Source organism: Gallinula chloropus (assembly GCF_964237585.1).
Source record: "Gallinula chloropus genome assembly, chromosome: 9".
Lineage (NCBI taxonomy): Eukaryota > Metazoa > Chordata > Aves > Gruiformes > Rallidae > Gallinula > Gallinula chloropus.
Window position 1 is genome coordinate 3,899,601 of NC_140094.1, and position 27,310 is coordinate 3,926,910.

Here is a 27,310-nt window from a genome sequence, read left to right on the forward strand (position 1 = left end):
CACCATGAGCCTTGGGGCTGCTGCCCCTGGGAGAGAGGTGAGAGCGGCCCCGGGGGAAGGGGGGAAGGATGGGTGTGGGGCTGAGATGGCTGTGGTTGTGGGGAAGGGGCGAGGGCACCCGTGGCCATGGGGGTGAGGACACCTGTGGGCATGGGGATGGGGTGAAGACACCCGTGGTGATAGGAGAGGGCACCTATGGGCATGGCGGGGGGGGAGGGAGGACACCCGTGGGCATGGGGGGAAGGACACCCATGGGGATGGGGGGAGGACACCCGTGGGGATGGGGGGAGGACACCCATGGGTTTGGGGGGAGGACACCGTGGGGATGGGGAGAGGACACCCGTGGGGATGGGAGGAAGGACACCCGTGGGGATGGGGATGGACACCCGTGGGGATGGGGGGAGGACACCCGTGGGGATGGGGGGAGGACATCCGTGGGGATGTGGGGAGGACATCTGTGGGGATGGGGGGATGGACACCCGTGGGGATGGGGGGATGGACACCCGTGGGGATGGGGGAAGGACACCCGTGGGGATGTGGGGATGGGGTTAAGACACCTATGGGGATGGGATGAGGACACCTGTGGGGATGGGGGGATGGGGTGAAGACACCTATGGGGATGGGATGAGGACACCCGTGGGGATGGAGGGAGGACACCCGTGGGGATGGACAGGGCAAGGACTCCCTTGAGGACAGACGGGGTAAGGACACCCGTGGGATGATGTGAAGACAGCCATGGGCGCGGGGGCAAGGACAGCCGTGGGGATGTTGTGAGGCCACCGGCGGGGAGGGCGGGGGGGGCACCCGTGGGCCGGATCCCCCGCGGGCAGCAGAGCTGCGGCTCCACCACGAGCCTTGGGAGAGAGGTGAGAGCTCGGTACCCGAGCAGGAGGCGCCTCCCGCGGGGCCGGGGCCGTGCGGGGCCCGGGGAGGGGGGAGCCCCGGCCTCGCCGAGCGCCGCCCCGCGCGGTTCCGCCGTGGCTGCGGGGCGGGCCCGGCCGGCGCGGAAGTGCGGCCCGGCGGGGCCTTCCCCGGGCGGCAGGTGAGACGGGGCCGCGGCCCGGCCCCGCTCGGGGTTGGGGGGACGGGGGCGGTTTGCCCGCCGAGGCCCCGTCCCGGCGCAGCCAGGCCCGGGCCTACACCGCCCCGGCGCTGGGCCCGGCCCGCAGGCCGGCAGCGCACCGGCTGAGCGGCCCCGTCGGACGGTCCCGAGCCGCTCCCCGAGCTCCGGGCGCTGCTTTATCCCCCCCCGACCCCGCCGCAGGTGCCGCTGCTGCTTCCCCGGGAGAGGAGCCGCGGCGGGTGCGGCCGGCGGCCGCTGGGGCTGAAACCGCCGGCGAAGCGATGCAGGAAGGTGAGTCCGCGGGCTGCTCGGCCCGGGCCATCCCCATCCCCATCCCCCTGCCCCGCCGCACCGAGACACCGAGACACCGACACCGCTGCCCGTCCGGCCGGGGCTCCGGAGCGGCCCCGCAGAGCCCCTCCGCATCCCCTGGGCGCGGCAGCCCCCAGCATCCCTGCGCCTCCCGGGCTGCGCCTACCTGGCGGGTCCCACCTTCTGCTCCCCGTTCCTCCACAGCCATCGTGATCACCGAGCAGCCCGTCTCCGCCTCCGTGCCGGTGGGATACTCCTTGACGCTGCGGTGCAGGGCCGAGGGCCGCACCTCGCTGCAGTACCAGTGGTTTTGTCAGTACCAGGTGAGAGCTGGAGCTGAGGTGGCCCTGGGCATGGCACTAGGCTGGGTCCCTGCCCGCAGTGATGGAGCGGGCAGGCCTGGTGGGAACCAGGAGGCAAGGAGAAGAGGGGGATAAGGGGGTATGGGCATGCCAAGGGCTTCTACAGATGCTGGGAGGGAGCATGCAATGGTGAAGCTCCTTCTCTTGCATCCCTGGGATTGCAGCAGCCTGGGGATTCCTACTTTCCCTGCTCTTACCAAGGAACCTGCTGGTGCCTTCTGCTGCCAGCGATGAGGGAGGATTCACAGCCCACCATCCATGTTTTCCCTCTAGTCTACCTCCTGCCAGATCCCTGGTGGCACCAAGGAGGATTTGCCCATCACTGCCCAGAAGACCCAACTCTACACCTGCAGAGTCAACGACCTCTACAGAAACGCCGTCTTCTCTGACTGGGTGAAGGTGGAGGTCCATCAGTGTGTGGCCAGAGGTACAAGCACATCTTCTAGCTTTTTCTGTATTTTAGGCTTTGCCCACCCTTGGAACAGTGATCCTGTGTGGTTCCCAGAGCAGGATGTCCTCCCACCTTGAATATTGCAATACAGAAAGATTGCTCCAGCGATGTTGACTGAGGCTGCAGGTCTAAGCCAGACCTCTGTGTCCATCCTCTGGCTGGTTCAGGTCCCTGTTATGCTCCCAGTCACCCCAGCTGCATGTGCTGCTGGTCTGCTACCTGCCTGGTAGCAGAAGGCACCAGCAGGTCCCTGGTAAGAGCAGGGAAAGTAGGAATCCCTGGGTTCCTCCCCTCTTTCAGCCACAGGGATGCACACCTGCTTGTGCTGCTGATCACTCACAGTGGGTTTCCTGGACTTACACTGGGCATTTGCCCCTTTGTGTTGGGCAGAGGGACTGGAAGAGGCTATTTCAAAGACAAGCAAAATTAACTCTGGGTGTGGTTGACCTCAGTGGGGTGACTGCACCCTTGGCAGGAAAGAACAAGCGTCAGGTTTGGGAAGCCAGAGGCAGGGCTTTGGTGTGTCATTTACACTGTCACTCTCAAAGATTCCCTGCTTCCGGAGCAGAAGGGCACACCAGTGACCTTGTGTGGGATGGCATCTCTGGGGGCAGCTGGAAAAATGGTAATCTGAGGGCTGGAGCCCCTCAGCTCTGGAGCCAGGCTGGGAGAGCTGGGCTGGCTCAGCCCGGAGAAGAGAAGGCTGCTTCTGGGGAGAGCTCTGAGCCCCTTCCCAGCCCTCAAGGGGCTCCAGGAGAGCTGGAGAGGGGCTGGTGCCCAGGGCAGGGAGGGCCAGACCCAGAGCAGGATGTCCTCCCACAGCCTTCAGCTGCAGGAGGGGGATGGAGAGGGGCTGGGAGGCAGAAATCCTTCCTGGGGCTTGGGGCACAGGGTGCCCGGAGAGGCTGTGGGAGCCCCGGGATCCCTGGCAGGGCTCAAGGCCGGGTTGGATGGGGCTTGGGGCACCCTGGGCTGGGGGGGGTTGTCCCTGCCCATGGCAGGGGGGTTGGAACTGGCTGTGCTTTGAGGTCCTTTCCCACCCAAACCCTTCTGTGATTGTGTGATAAAAAGCTCACTCTCCTGGCAGCACACACAAGAGGGGGTGGGGGAAGGGAATCAACACCATTTCCTATCTGTGCTGAGAGGAACACCAAGCCTGTGTCCCTGCTTCACAGGATTGCCCCCTCAGCTCTGGCAAGGAGAACCAGTCATCGTGCTGAACCCCACGGAGCAGAGGGTGGAGGTGGGGAAGCTGCTGCAGCTGCAGTGTGCTGCCATGGGCGTCCCAGCCCCCACCTACCAGTGGTACCGCAACGGGAACCTGCTGGAACACCAGAAGAGAAAAAAGCTGGTGGTAATGTTGCCTTGTCATAGCTCAGACACGTTGGGTGCCATGGGGAGGGGATGGGAGAAGCTTGTTGTTGGGTGCTGGGCTTGGGAGAGCTGCAGCAGCCCTGGGGAGGGCTGCTGGAAGGTGTGGTATTGTCATCCTGGATGTGATGGGCAGCAGTCCTTCAGCCTAGCTCGTGTCCCTGTGCCAGAGCTGGGTCATGCTTTGATCTGTGTGGTCTCTCAGCAGAGAGCCCTGTGTCCTTGCCTGTCCTCCCTGTCCCTCCAGAGAAGCAGCCTCAGGCTCTGCTGCCTTTCCCTGCCACGCTGCAGGGGTTGTGAGGAAGCACTTCACTGCTCCCCCCTGGCGCTCTGAGAGCTGAGTGAAGGACTCTGGGGGAACAGGGAGTGTGTTTTGTGGGCTTCTTACACAGCTGGGGGTGGTGCTCTGAGGAGTAACCCATCCCCAGGGGCATCAGGGGCTCTCAGCACGGCTCTCCTGCCCCTGTGCAGCGGTGGCCCCACTATTGTGTGGCTGTGGAGGGGCCTGTGGGGTGATGGAGCTGCAGAAGGGCTGTCTGCCTGCAGCAGAGCTAGGGAGGAAGGTGGTTAGTCCTGACAAAGGAGACAGCAGAAGGCTTGGATTTATTTTTGGGTGGCTGGCTGAATGGGAACCAGAGCTGTCTCCTTAATGGGAGAAGGCAGGTTTCCTCCTGGGCCATCAAGTGGAGGGGAACCAAGATGAGATCCAATTTCTTCTCAGTACCAATAGATGACTTTATAGGGGATAGGGACCCCAGATTCCATATTTCACAGGGAAGTTCAGGCTGGGGGTTAGAAAGAGGTTCTTCATTTGGAGGTGGGTTCTTCATTCTGGAACCAGAAAGGCAGCGAGATCTCTGTCCTTGGAGGTTTTCAATTCTTAACTAGACAAAGCCCTGGCCAACCTGGCCCAGTGGTGGCCTTAGTACCTCTCTGAGCAGGATAACCAGAGGTCCTCACCAGCTAGTACAGCTCTGCTTCTTGTTCCACATCAAGAGAAATGGGTAAGTGTTGAAAACTTGCCAGAAGAGAGCAATGGGCATGACCAGAGCTCTAGGAAGTGTCACCTCAGTGGAAAAACAGGCAACCTTCTGGTGTCATCCATGCACCATCCTCCCAGCGTGGCTCCTGGGGCAAAGCATGGCTAGGGCCCAAGGTTTGGGGGCTTCCAGGAAAAGAAGGGAACACGTTTGGGCAGAGGATTCTTGTGGTCTAGAAGCTGGGGTCAGCAGCAGACCTCAGCATGTGGCTCTCCTGAGTTTCTTAGGCAGAGAAAAGTCACAGGAAAGCTCTTGGCCTTGAGGAAATGAATGAAGTCTTGGCATAGAGCAGGAAAAAAGGCTGTTTATTCTAGGAACACAGGTGCCTTTGGCAGATATCAGTGTGTGTGTGTGTGTGGAGGGGGGAAAGGCATGGACTTTTCCCATAAATAATGTGATTTCACTTTTGATCCATCTAGATCCCCCACGCCAAGGCCAGTGACTCCGGCACGTACCTCTGCTGTGCCTCCAACAGCCACGGGGAGCACTGGACCAGCGCTGTGGATGTCCACATAGGTGAGCAGAGCCAACCCACCCCTGCTGTGCTGCACATCCCCCTCTGGCCTGGAGAGAAATGAGAGGGCAGACAGGGATTCAGTGGGCTGCTGAAGGAGCACGGTGCTGCCGTGTCACCCTGCGGCTCCGTGGGTGCAGGGGGAGCTGGGCTCTGGGGTGGGGGGTTAGGGGGGAGTAGGGTGCCTGGCTCTGCCACTTGTGCTTTGCCCCAGCTTGGCTGGATCTCACCAAGCTGGTTTGCAACCCTGCTTCTGCAGGGAGCTGAATGGGAGACACTCCTGCATAGCAAAGCAGCGTGGGGCTTGGCAGGGAAGCAGGAGTGTCCTGGCTGGCACAGGAGCAGCCTGCAGAGCAGCTTCTCACCCTGAGTGCCATGGTCTCAGCAGAGCAGCAGGCACAGGTGATGAGTAGGATTCCTTGTTAAGGGGGTTCAGGGGTAGCAAGGGAAGTGGAGGCTGTAAAAGGGGGAAAAACCCAAACCCCAGGCCCCTGTGATGTGCTGGGCTGTGGTTTGCTGCTGGGCCCTGCAGCCTGTCAGAAACCTGCTGCCATAGAGCAGATTGAGCACCCCCCAGATGCTCACTGGGGTTTTCGTGCCTTGCTGAGGCTCCTGGGCCAAATCACAGCAGGGTCCTTCACTGAACCTCATCAACAGCCTTGCTGAGCTGAAGGAATGTGCTCAGGAGCACAGAGCTGGAAAGGATGGTGGTTTATTTCAGGAAGGTTCAGGCCCCTCAGGCTGGCAGCCCAGGCCTGATGCTGCGTGAGCTTGATGGATCCCAGGGAGAAGATGGGTCCCCAGAGCCTCCAGTGTGCTCCAGCTTCACTGTGATGGATGGTTGGCTCTCTGCCTTTGCCCTGCTGTGAGGCAGGAATAGCACAGGCTGGATGTGCTGACTCTTTACTCCATCTAGAGTTTTTTCTGTGTCACAAGCTTCTCATCTCACCTTTTCAGCTGGCTGGAAAATTGCTCCCCAGGGCAGATGGGTCCTGTGTACCCAGAGAGCGCTCTCCCTGCCTCCTCCCAGCTGCCAAAACAGCATCTGGGATGAGACAGGCAGTGAGAAAGGGGCTCAGGATTAGGTTGTGTTCAAAATGTTACGGCTGGGTGACTTTAACATCCAACAGGCAGCTCTGTCAGAGGCAGAGAAGGATAAATGGGCTTGTTCTGATGGCTTTCCAGGCATCCCTGAAGCATTAGCAGCACTGGTTCAGGGGCTAAAGGTCTTCCACGTCTCTGAGATATACACCATTCCAAATAGGCCCTTAATTTCCTTCATTAGAGCCCACAGGGCTTTAGGGTTTTCTCTTGGGCTGGATCTTTCTTCTCATTTGTAATTAAAATAGGAAAAGCTGGAGCAGTCGGTCAGGGTGATGATGATTGTAAGAGGCTGGGAGCACTGGGGCAGGGGAGCTTGTGCAGCTCCTGAAAGTGAGTCACTTAGGGTGTCTTTCCTGAGCTGGAACTGCTCCAGGGCAGGGAAAGGCAGAGCAGGGTGGTGAGAGGCTCTGGGAGTGTTACCACAAAGCAGAGCAAACAGTCGGCTTCCTCCCCGCTGCTGGGGAGCAGCTCTCTGGTGTGAAGCTGCTGCTGGTCTTGAGTTGTTGCTTTTTTCATAGAATAGAATCATGTGAGGTGGGCAGGGACCTTCAGAGCCCCTCTGGTGCCACCCTGCAGTGAGCAGGGACATCTGCACTACAGCAGGTCACTCAGAGCCCCATCCAGCCTGACATTGAATGTCCCCAGGGATGGGGCCTCCCCCACCTCTCTGGGCAACCTGGGCCAGGGATCCACCACTCTGATATTGAAGAATTTCTTCCTAATATCCAACCTAAATCTTTCCCTTGCTTTCACTGCAGGGAGGGAGCAGGCAGGTCATCTCAGGAAGCACAGCAGCTCAGGCAAGGCTGGTAGAAGCAGCTGATGGGTAAAAGCTCCTCCACACTGGTCCTCCTTCCCTTGGCCTGCCCCTTCTCCAGACTTTGCTTCCCAGCTGCTCAGGATTTCATATGTCAGGCAGGATTTCATCAGTCCTCCCAAAATCCCCTTGAAGTTTAGCAGTCAGACTGTGAAGGACTTGCTGGAGGAGCCTTGCTTGTGTGCTGTTTGATCCAGTTTTGGGTTGCTGGGGGATGTTGGAGCAGGTTCCACAGCTCAGAGGGGACCTGGCACCGTGTGCTGGGCACAGGTTTAGTGTTTCCCCTCTTTCTTTTCCAGGTACATGTCGTTCTGAGAAGTTCTTTGGTGAGTACTGTCAGCTTACCTTCCTGAGCAATTAGTCCCTTAATTAAAAGCCAGGCTCCAGGGTGGATGGGAGGACAGGGCTTATTCCTCCACGGGCTGCTTCAAGCCTTTATTGGCTTTTGGGATTAGAGTTGCAGGGTACAGGATGAGCCCCTTTCCCTGCCAAGCCCCCATCAGCTTCAGCATGTGGAGTAGCCCAGTCTTGACCTCCATGAGTTTAAAAAGTGCCACCTTTTCCCTTCCTTGAACTAACCTCCTCAGAGCAGGGCAAAACTTGCTCCCACCACTGCTGAGCACCACAAATCCAGTTCTCCTGGGGGTAGAGTGAAAGCAGGAACCCAGGGATTCTCTCCTTCAGCCCCTGAGGGAAAGGATGTCTTGTCCTGGCTCAGTGCACCCCTCTCCTGGGTGCTGCTGCCACACAAGACCTGTGGTCACCATAGGGCAGGTGCCAAATAAACCTTGCTAACACAGATCCTCCTGCCCTCCTGGGATTTTGGTTTCTCTGTAAAGACTTTTCAAGTCTTTCTTTCCAAGTGATGCTTTGGGTGTTTTGTCCAAGTATTTGGAAAGCCAAGGGCTTTCTGCAGGGCTCTGCAGGCGTGTAGCAGCACAGGGTTTGTCCTTTCTGCCTGGATGTAAGGAATGATGTCCCATATCCTAGCTCAGCTGAAGGAGGGGAGACCTTCCCTACTGAGCACTTACACCTCTGTTGCTTGGTGTTCCCTCTAGCTACAGGCAAGATCGCACTTCTAGTGGGCAACAACTGCTACCAGCATCACCCCAACCTGATGGCTCCCATCACAGATGTGTTTGAGCTGAGTGGGCTCCTGAAGCAGCTGGGCTTCCAGGTTGTCTCCCTCCTGGACCTGAACAAAGCTGAGATGGTGACAGCAGTCAGTCGGTTCCTGCAGCTCCTGGGAAAGGGAGTCTATGGTAAGGCCAAGCTGGGAAGTTTGGGGAGGGGGGGTTCACTGTGCAGGTGGTGCCAGGGAGGAGGAGGAGAAGGGATTTGGCAGTTCTCTGAAGAGCTGTTGGATTAGAAGACATTGAACTTTCCTTTAGGTGAGGTAGGGTGACCTTGTGGCACAGCCTGCCCTGTGCCCGGCGTGGCAGCAGCCCCCAGCTCCTCACCGCTCCGTTTTGGCTGGGTTGTGGGCAGGCACTGGAGGTGTTTCCCCATCAGGTGGCTCAGCTCCAACAGCATGGTCTCAGGCTGAGGTTTTGAGGTCTCAGCACTTCTGATGGCAAGTGGGAGAGAAGGGAGAAGGTCTCTTGATTTTTCCTGAGCTGAAATGGTGAGGAGATTGTCCTGTCCTTTGTTCCCGCTGCGCTCCTTTGTGAGGAGAGGAGCTTCTTTTGAGCTCTGACTGCTACAGCCAGCCACAATTTCCTGGTTTCTCTTTCCTGAGGATCTAATTTGAGCCTCCAGCAGCCTTTTTTTGCAGAAGTACATTCCCTATTGCAGGTGGCTTTGAGGTTAGGCTTGGAGCTCAGCGCTCTCCTCAGTAGGAAGCGTTCCTCAGACACAAAGCCAACCAGCACATCTGCTGTGTCTCAGGGCAGGTGTTCAGCTTTGGAGGTGCACGTGGCTGCTCCAGGGCTTCTGAGGTTCTCCCAACCTGAGGGATACCCTAAAAACACACCCCCCAGCAGAAGGTTGGCTTACCTTTTGCTCCCCAACCTTTGTGGGAAGCCCTCCCAGCAGCCTGGCGTTCTGGCACGCTCTGCAGAAGCCACCCCCAGCCCAGTGCCAGACTGGTGCTGAGTGGGAGGTTGTGCAATGGAAGGGGCCAGGGCTGCTGGGAGCCGCCCCGTTCCGGGAAGCGCTGACGCGCTGGGGAAGCCGGAGCTGGTGGGGAGGGGAGGGGAAGGGGCAGCGCAGGGCGGCTGCTGCGCTGGCTGAGCACGTCATCTGAGACAGCACATTCCTGGCACCCCACTTGGGGCTTCCTGTTGTGGTCACTCTCTGAAATCCCCTTCACATCTCGGGCTTTACAGGCTCACAGGGGCTGGGAGGGACCCACAGAGCTCAGCGGGTCCCTAGGACAGGGCACGCAGGTCGGTGTCCAGACGGGGCTGGAATCTCTCCAGAGAAGGAGACTCCACACCCCCTGGGCAGCCTGTCCCAGGGCTCCCTCACCCTCACTGGGGAAAAGTTCTTCTATATATCAGTGTGGAACTCCCTGTGCTCCAACTTGCAGCCATCACCCCTTGTCCTGTCCCCACAGACACTGAGAAGAGGCTGCCCATGTCCCCCTGTGTCCCACCCTTCAGCTATTGATAACCATTGATCAGATCCCCTCTCAGTCTCTTCTCTCCAGGCTGAACAGCCCCAGCTCACTCAGCCTTTCCTCACAGGGGAGATGCTCCAGGCCCTTCATCATCTCCGTAGCCTCCTCTGGACTCTCTCCAGGAGATCCCTGGCTTTTTTATCCCAGGGAGCCCAGCACTGGGCACAACACTCCAGGTGGGGCCTGACCAGGGCAGAGCAGAGGGGGAGGATCCCCTCCTGTGACCTGCTGGCCACACTCCTTTTACCTCCTGTAAACTGCAAATCCTTGACATTAACTTGTCTTTTTAATAAGAAAACCCCACCAAAACCATCTAGAAGCAGCTAGCAACTCCTCCTACACCCTACATAGCAATTTCTCAAGGCAAGAGCTCCAGGATCAACATCTAGAACTGACCAGGAGGTTTAGGATTCACGTAACATACACATGGGAGAGCAGTGGGGAGACAGGAGCTCCAGGAACAACCTGGGCAGAGTATTAAAGCTGCAAAGACCTGTGGAAACTGGTCCTGTACATCCAGCTGGTCCTGTACATCCACCAGCACAGAGGCATCCTGGTGCTTCCACCTGGCTTTTCTTGCTCAAGGAACCTGGAGGTGCCATCTCCTGTGTGGCAACCTCCACAGCTGAAGTCAGGAGAGGAAAGCAGGGAGCTGGGGGGAGAGGACTGGCTGGTGAGAGGCATCACTGGGATGAAGTGGGGGAGCTGGTGTAACACAGGCACACTGCTCAGCACCCCTGAGAAGGGAAGCTGGCTGTCTTCTGAAGCTCTTAACTCCAGTGGCAGATGCTGGGGCCTTCAGAACCTCTTTCTGCTGGTGCAGGTCAGAAGAGAGGACACAGCCATGGGGTTAGTGTTTGAGCACAGGGCTTGTTGCCTTGTAGAGTTTCATTTAGCTTTAGGGTGCTGCTAAGAGCTGAAGAAGGCATGTGTGACCTCCCCAGGCTGTTCTGTTATTGTAGGCTTCTCTGGGTGGCTGGTCCTCCCTTGTGTGTCCTTGCTGACTTGTCTATGATTTACTTGTCTGCAGGGGTTGGTGGGAGGGGACTTTGGGGTCTTCAGTACAAGGTGGGGATTGGTAGTGGCTCTCCTTATCAGGTCTTGAAGATTTCCAGGGCTGGAAGTCTCCACCTGCTCATCCCAGGGCTGCACCACCCTCCAGAGAAGTCTTTCCTCCTGTCAAACATGACTCTCCATGAGTTGGTGGTCCACACCAACAAGGAGAGTTGGGCTTTATTGTCTCTGTAACTGCCCCTCCAGCAACTGTAGGCTGTTGTTAGACCTCCTTTCACCCCCCACATCTCTAGAACATCCCAGCCCAGATCCTTCCTCCTCTTCTCCCAGCCCCTGGGCCCCAAATCCTTGGTAGCCTCTGCTTTTCCCAGCTTCTCCCCCTTCCTCTGGAGCTGAGGTCACTTAAGGTGGACACAGGATCTGTGTGGGGTCGAGGAGAGTGGGGACAGCTTCCTTGGTGGTCCTACATCTCTAGTATAGCTCTGTCCCCAGTCAATCTGGCTCATCTTCAGCATGGTGTCCACTCTGACCATAGGCTTGCTGCTCAAGCAGTGCACAGCCCCAGCCAAAATGCTCCCTGGGGTTATCTGTCCCCATGCAGGACTTTGTTCCTCTTGTTGTTCAGCCTTCTCTGAGACACTTTTCAGGCCCAGGCTGAGAGTGTGTGTGGCTGCAGGGTGATCCACAGGCTCCTCTCATTCACCATGTGTGGAGGTGGTGGCTCATCCAGCCCCTTTTCCTCCACACCTCATCTCAGAAAAGCTGTGGAGGGTCTTTGAAGGCCCCAAACACCCACTGAAGTGGGGGGGTCTCATTATGCAACCCTCAGGCCACTGAGGAATCCCCCCCTCCACGTGTTATTTTGAGTGTCCTGAGGCACAGGGCTGTCAGAAAGGCAGGGGGAGGAGAGGTTCAGTCCAGGGGAGGTTTGTGAAGCTCCTCAGATGATGGGAAACACCTTGTTTTGGTTTGAAGGTGAAGCTTTGTGCAGCTTGGTGCACAGCACAGACCTGGGAAGCTGGAAGGTTTTAATGGTTGGATGGTTCTTTGTGGGCTGGAAAGGTGGGCATGGCTGAGCCTGATGAACACTGCCAAGGGTCAGGTGTTGCTGTGGGGATGGAGGAATCCCAGACACAGACACAGACTGGGAGAGGAGCTCCTGGGGAGCAGCCCTGCTGAGAAGGACCTGGGGGTGCTGGTGGGTGAGAAACTCCCCATGAGCCAGCAGTGGCTCTGGCAGCTGGAAGGGTGATGGGACCCTGGGCTCCATCAGCAGAGGGGTGGCAGCAGGGACAGGGAGGGGATTGTCCCTCTCTGCTCTGCCCTCCTGAGGCCCCAGCTGGAGTCCTGTGTCCAGAGCTGGGGCCCCCAGTACAGGAAAGATGTGGGACTGGTGGAGAGGGGGCAGAGGAGCCATGGAGATGCTCAGAGGGCTGGAGCAGCTCCCCTACGGAGAGAGGCTGAGGGAGCTGGGCTGGGTCAGCCTGGAGAAGAGAAGGCTGTGGGGGGACCTGATTGCAGCCTCCCAGTCCCTGAAGGGAGCAGAGACACAGGAGGGGAATCAGCTTGTTAAAGGGCAGACAGGGGCAGGACAAGGGGGATGGGGTGAAGCTGAAGGAGGGAAGGGTTAGAGGAGATATTAGGGGGAAGTTCTTTGCAGAGAGAGTGGTGAGGGGCTGGAAGGGGCTGCCCAGAGAGGGGGTGGGTTCCCCGTCCCTGGGGGTGTTCAAGGCCAGGTTGGATGGGTCCCTGGGCAACCTTGTGTAGCTCCAGGCCTGGAGGTTGGTGTCCCTGCCTGTGGCAGGGGGTTGGAGCTCTGTGATCCTTGGGGTCCCTTCCAGCCCAGCCCAGTCTGGGATTTTCCTGGACATTTCAGTTTTTCCCAAGTGCCTGTGACACTGGCTGGCAGCAGATGTCACCCCCTCCCTCCCTTTGGCATGCAGGGAACCAAAGTGGGGGCCAAACCTGAAGTGCCTGCATCTGATTTTTTCCAGCAGGCTTCCTACCCTGTGCTCCTTTCTAGTCTCAGAGGAGGGTTTGTGGCTTTGATTATGAAAGTTTAGAACTTCTGCAAACCAGAGCCCACTGTGTCTGGCTGGTGATCCACCAGAAGAGGAACCCAGACCTTGTGGGCACCTGTGAGAACAGCCATTTGAGTCACTTTCCGTTGTCCCCAGGAGGAGGAACCCAAGGTGACTTGAGGCCTTTCCTACTCTGAGGTCATGCTTTCCATCCCCCTTATGATGAGATCATGCTTTGAGTCCTCCAGCTTCTGCCCCATTCACTGTGCCCCTTGCAGCATCAGGGGTGAGGTCAGTGGAGGAAGGCAGCAGCTGAAGTTGATGGATTTCTCCTGCTTCTGCCTCTTAGCTGCTTGTTCCTGTCCCTGACCTCTCATTCCTCACTGTCCCTCAACTGCAGTGAGTTGTCCCTCAACAATGAGCTGTCCCTCAACTCATTGTCTCACCTCCCTGGGTGATTTTTAACCCCTCTCAGTTCCCCCAGGGGGCTTTCACCAGCATCCCCCAAGCAGTTGTGTCAGTGCTGGTGAGGGGTGGATTCATTTCAGGAGGCTCCAGCCCAGGTGGAGACCCCTGGGCAGCCAGAAAGCCCTTGGTTGAACAGGAGGGGCAGGGAGAAGCACCAGCTTGGGCTGTGCTGAGCTCCTCAGTGGTGGCTTTCCAAGGTGGACCTCCCCCTGTTGCCATACCTCATGAAGGCAAAACCCCCTTGTGATGAAGTTTTATGTGCTTGAGAGTAAAACTCTGAAACTAAAATTCTTCTTGGGTATCCACCAATCTTCTTGGACTTCCCAGCAGACACCTTGATGAGTCTGAGTCCTCTCCTGCCATACAGGGCTAAGGTAGTTGAAGCACTTGGTCCATGTGTTCTGCACACCTGGAGAACTCATCTCTCTGTCTTACTTTTCACCAGCTTATAGGTGTGTAAATACAAGCAGACCTTTGAAAACTGGAGGGTGCTTCCCATCACCTAATCCATGGCTGGTTCCTCCTCCCAAATTAGGAAGCAGAGGAACTCCTCCTTCCAAGGCTGTTAATGTATAAAGTACTTGGTCTCTTGCCATGTTCTTGCAGTGAGCTGGTGGTTGACCAGAACTTGTAGTAAAGGTGGTGTTGGGCCTGGCAGATGCTGAGCTTGGGTGTTGTAGCTCAGGTGATCATGGAAATGTCTGAAGCTGGTGACTTTGGGGTGTCCTGTTGAGTGGTGCTGGAAACCACAAGTGCAGGAGAGGCTCTCAGGGCTCCTTCCAACCCTGCTGAAGGGATTGGGCTGGAGAAAAAGGTCCCAGCTGTGAGGTCAGCATAGCTCCAGGCTCATGGGGTCTGGGTCTGCCCTGCCCTTCAGTTCAGGAGGTGGGACATGGCCATGGGGAGCTGTTCCCCAGAGCTGCAGGGTCACATCATGACTCCTCCTCTCCTCTCCCTGTTCCCAGCTCTGTTCTACTACGCTGGTCACGGGTATGAACATTCAGGGAGGAACTACATGGTCCCTGTTGATGCTCCACAACCCTACGCCCCTGAGAACTGCATCAGCGTGCAGAGGATCCTCCAGAAGATGCAGAGCCAGCAGACAGCCCTGAACCTCATCCTGCTGGACACCTGCAGGAAGTGGTAAGGTGCTCTTGCCCCTCTCCTCACCCAGCACATGAGGTTTTGAGGGGTTGGGAGGGGGGGAACCAGCTCCCAGCTCCAGGCCCTGCTTCTGCAGAGAGGTTCTGCACAGCCATGTGGGCTGTGCCTGTGGACTGCTGGGGCCATGTCCCCACGTTGTGCTGCAGAACCCAAGCCCCTGATGGAAGTCTATCAGGCTGTGCCAGGAAATGAGCAACCTGGCAGGGCTTGAAGGAGCTCCTGGGAAGCCCAGCTGGTCACTTGTTAGCTGCAGGGAGCATCAGATGCTGCCTGAGGTCTGCTGGAGAGGATGGGCTGGAGACCTTCCCTTGGTTTTTCAGGGTGAAGAAGCCTGGCAAATGCAGACAAGTCACCCAAAGCTTCCAGAGGGCTGGCTCTGCCCTGGCATAAAGTCTTGGCTGAAGCTCAGGGTGGGGTTTGTCCTTCTGGACTCTGTGGCCTTGCCAGGCTGTAGCAGCATCTTGCTGACTTGGGGCTTTCAGGTGCTCAGGCTGAGATGGTTCAGCTGACCTCTCTTCTGGCTGTGGTTTTGGTGATGTCTCAGTGAGAAGAGCAGCATGATTAGGGACATACTTCAAGCTGTGCTGCTTGGGTTTTACTGGCCTTAAACACTTGTGAAGTGGTTGTGTCATGAAGTGGGACCCAGGCTGCTGTTGAGGTCAGGGATCAGCTATTTCTCTCTGTGAAAAGACCATCATAGAATCATGGAATTCCTTGGGCTGGAAAGGACCCCAAGGATCAGACAGTTCCAACCCCCCTGCCACAGGCAGGGACACCAACCTCCAGGCCTGGAGCTACACAAGGTTGCCCAGGGCCCAGCCAACCTGGCCTTGAACACCCCCAGTGATGGGGCACCCAGCCCCTCTCTGGGCAGCCCCTTCCAGCCCCTCACCACTCTCTCTGCAAAGAACTTCCCCCTAATATCTAACCATCCTCCCTTGGCCTGCAGATCCCCATCCTGCAGCTCATGGGCTGCAGAAATCCATTATCTGCCCATTTCCAGCAGAAGGAGGTAGACTATTTCAGTAGAAGCTGCCTTTAGCTCAGTTCTTTTGGCCTCCTGAGGCAGATTCACAGGTCAGAAAATACCTGGAGAGCAAATGCAGCAAAGTCTCCCCCTTCCTTCTGTGGTTCCTGGACAAAACAACCAGAAAGATGACAAGGATTTTGATCCTGCTGCCAGGAAGGAGCTGCTGAAGGATGTTAAACCTTTGATACCTTTTAGCTGCAGAGGTAGGAACACCTCCCTTTGGAGAGCCACAAGCTGGCTGTGCTGGGACTGAGTCCCCAGCAGCACTGTGGACACTCAGTGTGTCCACACTGTCCCTTGGTACCCACCCTGAGTGCCCCAGAGTGACCATCCCCTTCCTCCCTCTCACTCCCTGCTGCCCCTGAGAGCCAAATACTATCCCAGCAGACATGGTGGCACTTTGCTGCTGTCCCCACCACCAGCCACATAGTTCTTGGAGATGGGCTGGTTGGTGTGTGGCTCTGGGTGGCTGGTGCAGCCTGTCCAGGGCAGTGTGGGGCTGTGGAGGCTGCTTACATGAGTGGCAGTGGTCTCTTGGTGTCACCAGAAGCTGCTGGCAGTGCCACTGTCCCTTCTGCTCTCCTTGGTGTGCCAGCTCTGAGCCAAGGAAACAGTGCTGGAACTGAATGCCACCCAGTCCCACCCCCTCTGTGGCTGATGCCTGTGTGATTTGGGAAGGGCTCCAAGTCACTGGTGGAAACTGGAGGCAGCTGGTCCCTGTGCTGACCAGTCTGGCTGCAGTCAGATGAGCCATGCTTGGCCCTTCACTGCAACCATGCAAACCTGGACCTACCTGAGCTCTGAACAAACAGGCTCTCTGCTCACTGAGCTGTATCTAGACCAGGGTGCTGGGACCAGTTTTGGGTTTTGAGACCCAACTCCCATCTCTGTGAGATCTGTTGGTGGCCCTGCCTGTGGCAGGGGGGGTTGGAGCTCTGTGATCCTTGGGGGTCCCTTCCAACCCAGCCCAGTGTGGGATTCTATGATCTGGAGGTGTGTCCCTTCTGGGTGCTCCACACTGAGCTGCTGCCTGGATTGGTGACAGACCAGCCTCAGGAGGAGGCATGGCTGCACCTCCTGCCTTGCTTGCAGGGCAGGGAGCAGCTCACCAGCCCAGACAGGTGAAAGCTGGCCCTGTCTGCTCCTTTGCCCATGGGTTGGGTTCTCTGTGGGACTCCTGGCTGGAGCCTCTGCAGCCACCCAAGGAACGTGGGCGGGTCCGTCCCGTGTGGGGATTGACCTTCCTGCCTCGTGTGGGAGGTGGGCTTGGTGCAGCCCCCAGGCTCTGTCCCCTCCCAGCACACACACCAGTGGGGTGGGTGTTGTCACCACTGAGTCCTGCCTTTGTCTCCTCTCCCAGGTACAACCCTGACTGTGCCCTGTCCCAGATACAGCCCCTGGAGCCCTGGGGCAACACCGTGTACGGCTACGCCACGTGAGTGCCCTCTGCCCTGCCCACAGCCTGGCACAGCCACGTCTCCTCATGTCCCTTTATGCCTGATGGCTTTGGAAGGTGCAGAGAGAGCTTTGCCCATGCTTCACTTTGGCTCTCACCTTCCATCTCCAGCCTTTGCCATTCAGACACATGTTTCCCCCCTCCTGCCATGGCCAGTGGCAGCCTGTGTGTCATTTACAGGTGCCACCTTACAGTGTGAAGGTGCCATCAGCTCCTGTGATCTGTCCTTCCATTCCTGAACCTGATTCCCACAGCAGAGGTGCCACCAGTGCCACCTGTAGCCTCCTGAGCTAAGGATGAGCATTACTACCTGCTCCAGTGCCAGTTCTGCTGGCTTTTTCATTGCTGTCACCAACACAGGCTGGCAGAAGAGGCTGTGCTCTCCCCCTACCCCCCTCCCTGACTGCTTTTACCCACCCCATGTCTTTCCCACCCTCTCCTGGGACAAAACCAAGCCCTTTGCACCATTGCATGAGGAGCTAACTCAAGCTTGGCAAACAAGAGTTCAGGAGGAGTTGACAAGCCCTGAGCCACCCCCAGGGCTTCGTGCCCACTGCAGAACTGTGAGGATGAGTCCTTTACCCTTGCAGGAGTGAAGATGCAGAAGCCTATGAGTTGCAGGATGGGGAGTTCAGCTCTGGGATCTTCATGAAATACCTGAAGAAACATATTCTGCAGGAGAAGAAGGTGACACACATGCTGGACGATGTGTTAGAAGGTAAAGGAGTGCTCTTAACCCAAGCTGGGAACCTCTTGTTTCACTGCCTGTGTTGTGAAGAGGCATCAGCAGACACTGGGTGGCTCTGTGCCACCCCACCCCACCCATCCCAGCAGGGAGTGAGCATGAGGGTCCCTAAAAACCAACTCACAGGCTGTGGTGTGTGGGAGCTCTTCATCCCCTGGTAGCAGGATGGAGATGTTCACGTAGGGTCTGGAAGGCAGTGGGACAGGGTAAGGAGCCTGGGGTGACCTTTGTGCCTCTGAACTTTTCTCCTCCAGACATTGGCAGGGACCCCTTGGTGGCTGGGAAGCAGGTGATGGAGATCAAGCACACCCTGAAGGAAGCCCGTTCCCTGACCGACCCCATCTGCCCCTCGGGAGCCTCCGCCGAGCGCTGGGGCCGTGCCCAGGGTGAGCTGCGCAGGGCAGTGGGGAGGGACAGGGTGGGCAGAGTCCCCATGCCCCTGCTGGTCTGCAGGGGGAGGGGGTGTTTTTGGGACCCCTCCCCTGAGGAGCAGAGGGCTGACCCTGCTGTGTTTTCCCCCCCCAGAGGTGCAGAGCAGGGGGGTGAGGTTCCCCTGTGGGGTGCAGGCGCAGCTCCGCTTCCACCGCCTCTTCACCAACGTGCTGCACGTGTGTGCCCAGCTGCAGAGCCCCCCAGCTCACAGCCCTGACACCCAGCTCCAGCTCTGCTGGCCCACAGTGAGTCCTCTGCACTGCCTGCTGCTCCCCTGCCCCTCAGTTCCCACTGGGCTTCTTACCCTGGGGTGGAGTTTGGGAGGGGGTTGGGATGAGCCCCAGGGCCCCACATGGGAAGGGAGCCCCTTCTCCAGTCCATCTGGTGCAGATAACCCTCTCTGCAGACACCTCCCTGAGGGCTCCTTCCACAAATGGGGCTCTTGCTTTGCTCCCAGAGCATCCCAGAACACATTTGGGGCCAGTCCCAGTGCCTTTAACCAGTGACTCCTCAGATGGAGCTCTGGTCTCCCTGATTAAATTACTGCACTTCACTTGATTGAGGGGAAGAGCTCTGCTGTGCTTGGAAGCAGATCTGGCTTTTCCAACACTCCCACCCTTAGACTGCTGCACTACTGGGTCTTAATGTGACTGTCAGGCAGAGAAGGGCCTGGGGGTGTTGGGTGACTGTGACAGACCATGAGCCAGCAGGGTGACCAGGCAGCCAGGAAGGCCAATGGCATCTTGACTTGTGTCAGAAATAGTGTGGCCAGTAGGTCTGGGGAGGGGATTGTGCCCCTGGACTGGGCACTGGGGAGGCTGCACCTCGAGTGCTGGGTCCAGTTCTGGGCTCCTCACCATCAGAAGGACACTGAGGTCCTGGAGTGAGTCCAGAGAAGGGCAACCAGGCTGGGGAAGGGGCTGGAGGGCAAATCCTCTGAGGAGCAGCTGAGGGAGCTGGGGGTGTTCAGCCTGGAGAAGAGGAGGCTGAGGGGAGACCTTCTCCCCACCTCCACTGCCCTGCCAGGAGGGTGCAGAGAGGTGGGCGATGGTCTCTTCAGCCAGGGGACAGGAGATGGGACAAGGGGCAATGGGCTCAAGCTGCCCCAGGGCAGGGTCAGAGCAGATGGGAGGGAAAAGTTCTTCCCTGGCAGAGTTGTGGGGCTGTGGCACAGGCTGCCCAGGGAGGGGGCTGAGTCCCCACCCCTGGGTGTGTTTAACAGAGGGGAGATGAGGTGCTCAGGGCTCTGGGTCAGCACAGGACAGGAACAGTTGGACTTGATGATCTTAAAGGGCTTTTCCAGCCTGGTGACTCTGTGACCCTGTGATCTCTTCCCCATACCCTCTGCAGTGAAGCTCCCACCACCTCCCTTGCTCCCCTTGTCCCCCCTTTCCTATCAGCCCACGTGCCCAGTGTGGTCTCTCCTGGTGGTCTCCATGCCACCTGTGGGGGTTTCCTGTGCTGCTGACTGTGTCCCTGGTTTCCTGTAGTCCTTTGGCTGAACCAGTGGTTCCCCTGGAGGGGTGATGCCCCTCAGGTCCCCTTGTGCTCACTGGTGCAGGGTGGTGCCTCCAGCTGGAGGTTGGGGCCTGATCCCACCCCCTGCAGAGCTGGAGCATCATTTCTCCCCCGTGAGCTCCCTGCCCACGCATGGAAACCGCCTGTGTGTCAGCAGCTGGGGGGAAAGGGGGTCCCTGCTGCCTGCTCCTGCCTCTGGAGCTGGCTCAGGAGGGGACTAGGGAGGCCAAAAAGGGACCTCGATGGAGCCAGGGTGACAGCATCTCCATCCCTGTCCTGCTCCGCGGCCGGGCTGGCTCGCACTGACCTCCAGTGGCGGCTGCTGATGTGGCAGCGCAGCCTGTCACTGGGTGGCAGTCACGTCTGCCTGGTGCCACCAGCCCTGCCAGAGGCACCAGGGACAGCTGGGTGTCTGTCAGGGCAAGCTGGCTGTGTCCTCCTTGGGGATGCTGAGGGAAGCTGCTGGGCCCTCGGCTCCAGAAGGACACAGGGTGCCTCAAAGGCAGGGCCACCAGGGTGATGAGGGAGGGGAAGCCCTTCCTTGGGAGGAGAGGCTGGGGGAGCTGGGGCTCTTTAGCCTGGAGAAGGGGAGACTGAGGGGTGTCCTCATCACTGTCTGTCAATATGCAGAGGCTGAGGGTCAGGAGGCCAGAGCCAGGCTCTGCTCAGGGGTGGCAGCGACAGGACAAGGGGCAGCGGGTGCAGCTGGAGCAGAGGAGGCTCCATGGGAATGAGAGGAGGAACTTTGTCACTGTGAGGGTGATGGAGCCCTGGGACAGGCTGCCCAGAGAGGCTGGGGAGTCTCCTTCTCTGGGGAGAGTCCAGAGGAGGCTACAGAGATGCTGAAGGGCCTGGAGCATCTCCCCTGTGAGGAAAGGCTGAGTGAGCTGGGGCTGTTCAGCCTGGAGAGAAGAGACTGAGAGGGGATCTGATCAATGGTTATCAATAGCTGAAGGGTGGGACACAGGGGGACATGGGCAGCCTCTGCTCAGTGTCTGTGGGGACAGGACAAGGGCCAATGGCTGCAAGTTGGAGCACAGGGAGTTCCACACCAACCTGGGGAAGAACTTTTCCCCAGTGAGGGTGAGGGAGCCCTGGGACAGGCTGCCCAGGGGGTGTGGAGTCTCCTTCTCTGGAGACATCCAAACTCCACCTGGATGTGTTCCTGTGGGATTTAGTCTGGGTGATCCTGTTCTGTCAGGGAGGTTGGACTAGATGATCTTTCAAGGTCCCTTCCAGCTCCTAACCTGTGACTCTGTGATCTGAGGCACAGTTGCCTTGCTGAGATGCAGGAGCTGAGGGCTACCAAAACCAGGCTCCCTGTGTGGGGAATGAACCCAGTTCCCACCAGCAGAGTGACCTAAGCAGAGGGCTGTGCTTGCTTTCAGCCTTGCCAGAGAGAATTAGGATGGGGTTTTCTAGCCTTGATCCATTTTCTCCAGTTGTCCAGTTGTCCAGTTCTCTCCCACCCTGTGTCTTGCCAGCCTTGTGTTTTCACTTGGCAAACACCATCTGTGGAGAGGCAGATCAAGGACTTCCATGGGGAAGAGAGGGGACTAGAGGTGGGGTGACTGAGGAAGACTTCAGGCCATGGACTAGTTTTGTCCTGGTGATTGGGGTGTTGTAGGTCTTACAAGTCCAGCAGGGTTCCAGACTGACCTTTGACACCTTTGTAGGAGCCCATGAAGGCTCCTGAGAGCCCAGGCACCACCTCAGACTCAGCACAAGGCTGGTTTTCCCCTGGCAGGAGGCTGGCAGGTAGGGTCACCCTGGGCAGGGCTGGCAGCACACACCACGTGCCCTTGGAGGCTGGAGCTGGCTGGTGTGATGGGGCTGCTCTGCCCCTTTATTCCAGTCCAGCAGAAGAGCTGCTCATCCCCCTGAGCTGTGTCCTCCCACCTGCCAGCTCCACTCACTGCCCTGCTCTTCCCTGAGCTCCTCCCAGCTGATCTTTCCAGTAAAGAGTCATCAAGTGCAGAGGTGGCATTTGGCTTTGCTCTGGACAGAGAATAAAGGGTATTTCTTCAGCCTGTCTCCTGATCCTACTGGATCAGCAGGGGTGTTTCCTCCTGTTCCTTGCCTTGCAAGCAAGGGTGGCTCCAGATGTCAGCAGGTTCCAGCCAGCATTTGGGCTCCAACACTTTAGCTTCAACCTCCAACGTTCTCCTGGCCAGAAACAAATGACTTTGGGTGCTTGTAGGCAGCAGTCCCAGTCCAGGGAAGGTCTGGAAAGGCTAGCCAGGGCTCCCAGGGCTTCTCTAACCTGTGTCCTAACAGCCTCCCTCATCACCCAGTGCAACTTCTGCCAACAGCAAGGAAGTTCTGCAAGGGTGGGACCCTCCTGTGCCACCAGCTTTATGTGTGGCTGCTGTGGGCTTCTCAGCTCCCATGGCCAAAGCCAGGCCAGCACACTGGCCAAGGCAGGGGGATAGGATGGGCTGTGGTGGCCAAGGGAAGTGTCTTTGCACAGGAGGGGCTGTCACCTGCCCTAGGGGGCTCAAACCCAAAGCAAGGTGGTCTTCTGGAAGGCACCTCTTCCCTTCTCCTTGTGCTGCCAGCAGCTCCAAGACAAGGTGTTCCTGAAGAGGATCCTGTAGAGATGGAGCTGTTTGGGCAAGTTTGAGTGACTGAGCAAGAATGACCAGTCCTTGAGAGGGTGAAGGGGCACAGCTCAGGGCTTTCCTCCAGCCATGCCTTGAAGAACCTTCTCCCACCTCCACAGACTGCCTGTGCTGCTGGTTGTGAAGCCAGGTGGCTGCTGCTGGAGCCCCATGGTACCACAGCCCTCCCAGGAGATGCCATCAGGGGGTGTTTAGCTTGGTCTTCCCACTGCTAGAGGGAGGCAGCATGTGAAGCCCTGTCTGTCTTGTGCTCTGTGGAACCTCCACAGGGGCACCCAGTGTTCCCACCAGCCAGAGCACCCAGGACATGGGCCAGCCCAGCACTGCAGGAGCACCATGGGTGGTGGGCACCCCCCCCTGCCTGGGCTGGGGGCTGACATGTCTTCTTTCCTCTTGTTTCCTCTGACCCAGGAGACCCCAGAGGTGGCTGCCCTGAAGGAGAGCTGCCTGGAGCAGGTGGGCTTCCTGCTGACCTCTGTGTGCAAGCAGGAGGAGCTGGACTGTGTCCTCCACATCTGTGGGCTGCAGAAAATCCAGGTAGGGAACAGCCAGGTGACAATCATGGTTCTCCTGCAGCCTCCTCTGACTGGCAGGTCCCAGCCTTGAGCTGGATGTGCCCTTCTGACTGTGCCCTGTGTCAGGGTGACATCCAGATCGATGTCAAGAGGAGCTGGTGGGTCTCCAGGGGACAAAATCCAGTGTCTTTCTCATGGTTCACCCTGTTGTTCTGTGCTGCCAGGCCAGGGAGGCTGTTCTTTGAAGTGTGGTCAGCAGATGGAGAGAGGGGATTCTGCCCCTCTGCTCTGGGGACACCTCACCTGGTTACAGTGTCCAGCTCTGGAGCCCTCAGCACAAGGACATGGACCTCTTTCAGCAGGTCCAGAGGAGGCCACAAAGATGATCCAAGGGCTGGAGCAGCTCTCCTGTGCAGCCAGGCTGAGAGGGTTGGGCTGGTTCAGCCTGGAGAAGAGGAGGCTCTGGGGGGACCTTCGAGCCCCTTCCAGTCCCTGACAGGTGCCTGCAGGAAGCTGGGGAAGAACTGCTCCTGAGGGCAGGGAGTGACAGGATGAGGGGGGATGGGTTAAACTGGAAAAGGGGAGATTTAGGTTGGGTATTAGGAAAAAGCTCTTCCCTCTGAGGGTGGTGAGACCTTGGCCCAGGTTGCCCAGAGAGGTGGGGGAGGCCCCATCCCTGGAGACATTCAAGGTCAGGCTGGATGGGGCTCTGAGCACCCTGCTGTAGTGCAGATGTCCCTGCTCACTGCAGGGTGGCACCAGAGGGGCTCTGAAGGTCCCTGCCCACCTCACACACGCTGTGACCCTGTGATTCTTTGCCTGTATCAGCTGGGGGGAGATCAGACCAGCCTGGACAGTTCAGCTGAGGGCTGTTTCACCAGGAGATGGGCTCACAGGCTGCTCACAGTCTCAAGCAGGGGGAGGCTTCATCACCACCAGGGTGTCACCACCAAGCCTGATCCACACTTCAAAAGACTCCCAGGCTGTTTAAAGACCCTGAGAGAAGTGAAATTGCTGGTCCCCTGGCTTGGCTCTTCCAGCAGATCCTCTCTCCCCAGGCAGCAGTGTGCAACCTCCTTTCTCAGCTCATTCCTTTTTCCTTCTCCCTTCCCCAGCCAGTGGATCTTCCAGCTGCTTCTGTCCTCTGCTCCACTCAGGCTGACACCCAACGCTGCTCACAAGCTGCTGCCTGGATCTGCCTGCAGCTTGCTGGGTGTGTGACATCCCTCAGCATATGGCAACTCCTCCAGTCCTTGATTCTTCCTGGAGCTCTTTCCTGAACCCATCCCAAGCTTTCAGTGCTGCTTTGAAGTGCAGACACCAGACACCTGGACCCTGAACTGCTAAAATCTTCCTACCAGGAGGAAGCTCAGGGATTTGGCTGCCACCTACCTGGTTCTTCCCTGATTGCTTCATCTTCTAGGAAACCCTAAAATAGAGCCAGACTGCCACTAGATCCCTGCAGAGCACCACTGTTCAGAGCTGCTGGCTCTCCCTGTGTGCTTTATCCCCTGGGTCCCTGTCCCTCCTTGCAGGCTTTCCTGTCCCTCATGCAGCATCCCCATGGTGTTCCTCTCCTGGGTGCAGCTTGCCTGGGCAGCTGGCCTCTCTCCCCTCCTGCTCCCCTGTGCCAGCGTCTCTGGGGCGATGCTGTCAGTGCCAGTGCCCTCGTGGGGTCTCAGGGAGGTGGCCTGATGGCAGGAGAAGTCCTGAAAACCAGAAGCCATGGGTGGCTCAGGCTCATCAGCGCCTTGAAGTGCCTGGGAGCTGGGTTTCCCCGGCGGCAGCACTGCTCCATCCCGCCACAGCGTGGGGCTGTGAGCCTGCAGACAGCAGCCAAGCCCAGCCTAACAAACAGCCCAGCCTAACACACAGCCCAGCCTAAACAGCTCCTGCTTCTCCTCTTGGTCTCCGATTCACTCTGGGTCCTTTGCTCTCCCTTTCCAGACGGACGTGGTCCTGCGGTTGGATTTACATTACACCCAGGCGAGCAGCAAGCAGAGGACTTGTGAAAGCCTCCAAACCACCCTCCAGCAACCTCTCCTGGGGCATTTCTTCAGCCAGAGGACTTACACCCAGCCAAGCTCCCAGAGAACTGACTACACAGGCAGCTCGAGCCTCGGGGACACGTGGGAGCTGAGGAGGGACCCCAGGGGACAAACATCTCTGAGGACAGGCTCTGGGCACAGCTTGCCCAGCACCAGCCCCTCCCACTCCAGCAGCCAGCCCGAGGAGAACGATGAGAACGAGCTGAGTGAGCTCTGCTCAGCACTGCCCCGGGCTGGCCACGGGAGGGACTCCTGCTGACCCCCAGGGACCTGGAGGGGACAGGTCCTTGGGGACCCTCAGGTCCTGCCCAGCCCTGGCAGTCACCCCGTTGCACGAGGCCAGGGCTGCCTTGCCAAAGGGGGTTCCCCCACGTGTGGTATATGGGGTCTGGAGCCTGCTGGGAATAACCCCAATCCCATGGGAGCGGCCAGGAGTCGTGGTGCTGCCTGGCAGAGGATGGGGCCACCCAACAAGCTGTCACCCAACGTTGCTTCGAGTGAGGCCACCAGCTGATGTCTGCTGTGAGCTGGAGGCAAAGCTTGCAGCGTTAGAGGTGTCAGGAACCACAGGAACACAGACTCACAGGGGTTGGGAGGGACCTCCAGAGCCCATGGGGTCCAACCCCCTGCCAGAGCAGGGTCCCTGGGACAGGTCACACAGGTCGGGGTCCAGACGGGGCTGGAATATCTCCAGAGAAGGAGACTCCACACCCCCTGGGCAGCCTGTCCCAGGGCTCCCTCACCCTCACTGGGGAAAAGTTCTTCCCCATGTTGGTGCAGAACTTCCTGTGCTCCAACTTGCAGCCATTGCCCCTTGTCCTGTCCCCACAGACACTGAAAAGGGGCTGGCCAGTTCCCCCTGCATCCCACACTTCAGATATTTATAAACATTAATAAGGTCCCCCCTTAGTCTTCTCCAGGCTGAACAGCCCCAGCTCACTCAGCCTTTCCTCACAGGGGAGATGCTCCAGGCCCTTCATCATCTCCGTAGCCTCCTCTGGACTCTCTCCAGGAGATCCCTGGCTTTTTTATCCCAGGGAGCCCAGCACTGGACACAACACTCCAGGTGGGGCCTGACCAGGGCAGAGCAGAGGGGGAGGATCCCCTCCTGTGACCTGCTGGCCACACTCCTCCTGATGACCCCCAGGATCCCATTGGCTCTCTTGGCCCCCAGGGCACACTGCTGGCTCATGGAACCCCCCAAACACTACAGAGTGGTGCTACAGTGGTGATGTCACCTCAAAACCCAACAACTGCCAGTTCTCATTGCGCTTGTGCAGTGACACAATGAAGGACCCAAGCAAAGCTGTGAATGTCTGAGCTTTCTTCTGGAGGTTCCAAAGTGGTTATCATAGAATCCCAGACTGGGCTGGGCTGGAAGGGACCCCAAGGGTCACAGAGCTCCAACCACCCTGCCACAGGCAGGGACACCAACCTCCAGGCCTGGAGCTACACAAGGGTGCCCAGGGCCCCAGCCAACCTGGCCTTGAACACCCCCAGGGATGGGGCACCCACCCCCTCTCTGGGCAGCCCCTTCCAGCCCCTCACCACTCTCTCTGGAAAGAGCTTCCTCCCAATATCTCATCTCACCCTCCTCCTTTATCTCTCCCTGGGATCCCAGCCTGTGCTGGGGCAGGGTTGTGGTTCTGTGTTTCTAAGGGGTGTATTTATACCAGGTGTTTGCCAGGGGTTGTGGTTTAACCCCAGCTGGTACCTGGGGTGGGGGGAGGAGAATCACAAACCAACCCAAAGAAAACAACAAGACAAAACCCACCCAAAATGGGGAGTGAAGTCATGGGCTGAGGTAAAGGCAGCTCAATAGGGCAGAAGGAGAGTGGTAATAAAGCTGAGTGAATGGCCACAGCACGGTGGCTCAGCTGGTTCCTGAGCCCCACCACCTCCTGCCCATCCCCTGGTTATGTATGGAGCAGGATGTCATGTGGCATGGAGCATCCTTTTGGTCAGCTTGGGTCAGCTGTCCCCATTGTGTCCCCTCAACCACTCCAGCTCCTTGGATCCCACCCACCTTCTCACTGGCTGGGCCATGGGAGGAGCCAAAATCCCTTGGCTGCTTGGCAGCATCTAGAAACTTCCATGTGTTCTCAGCAGTGATCTCCATGTGTTATCACTGATCTCCATGTGTTATCAGTGTTCTCCATGTGTTATCACTGATCTCCTTGTGTTCCCATCAGTGATCTCCATGTGTTATCAGTGTTCTCCATATGTTCTCAGTGATCTCCATGTGTTCCCATCAGTGGTCTCCATGTGTTCTCAGCACTGCTCTCCTCTCAGCCCCCAGACACAGCACTAACCAGCTGCTGGGGAAGCAAATGAACTCTGGCCCAGCCAAAACCAGGACACCAGGGACAGGAAGGTCATAACCAGTGTGTGTCTCCAGCAGAGTCAGCATTCCCAGCAGCCCTGCCCACCAGGCAGCTGCCCCTTGGTATGGTGCACAGGGGGGTTCAGGGCTCTCAGGTCCTGTGTGAGTTCCTCTCAGCAGCAGCAGCATTTCCTGCGTGTGGGGAGCAGAGGAGATGAAGATGGAGGAGGAAGAACCTCCAAAAAAGGTCATTCTCAGTGAAAGCTTCATTTCTAAGTGCCTGTCTCTGCCTGTGCTGGGG

The 27,310-nt window shown here is 58.1% G+C and overlaps 1 protein-coding gene across 1 annotated transcript; it reads left to right on the forward strand.

Annotated features, from left to right (window-relative positions):
- The first annotated feature begins 1,287 nt into the window (after positions 1-1,287).
- On the forward strand, positions 1,288-25,403 carry LOC311195080 (mucosa-associated lymphoid tissue lymphoma translocation protein 1-like). Its single transcript, XM_084268387.1, has 14 exons — positions 1,288-1,354; positions 1,580-1,698; positions 2,011-2,164; positions 3,364-3,542; positions 5,019-5,115; positions 7,334-7,360; positions 8,093-8,296; positions 14,123-14,300; positions 16,712-16,786; positions 17,398-17,525; positions 17,807-17,938; positions 18,078-18,229; positions 22,535-22,660; positions 24,586-25,403. The coding sequence occupies exons 1-14, from the start codon at positions 1,345-1,347 to the stop codon at positions 24,943-24,945; spliced, it is 1,941 nt and encodes a 646-aa protein (XP_084124513.1). The 5' UTR covers positions 1,288-1,344; the 3' UTR covers positions 24,946-25,403.
- Positions 25,404-27,310: the final 1,907 nt, after the last annotated feature.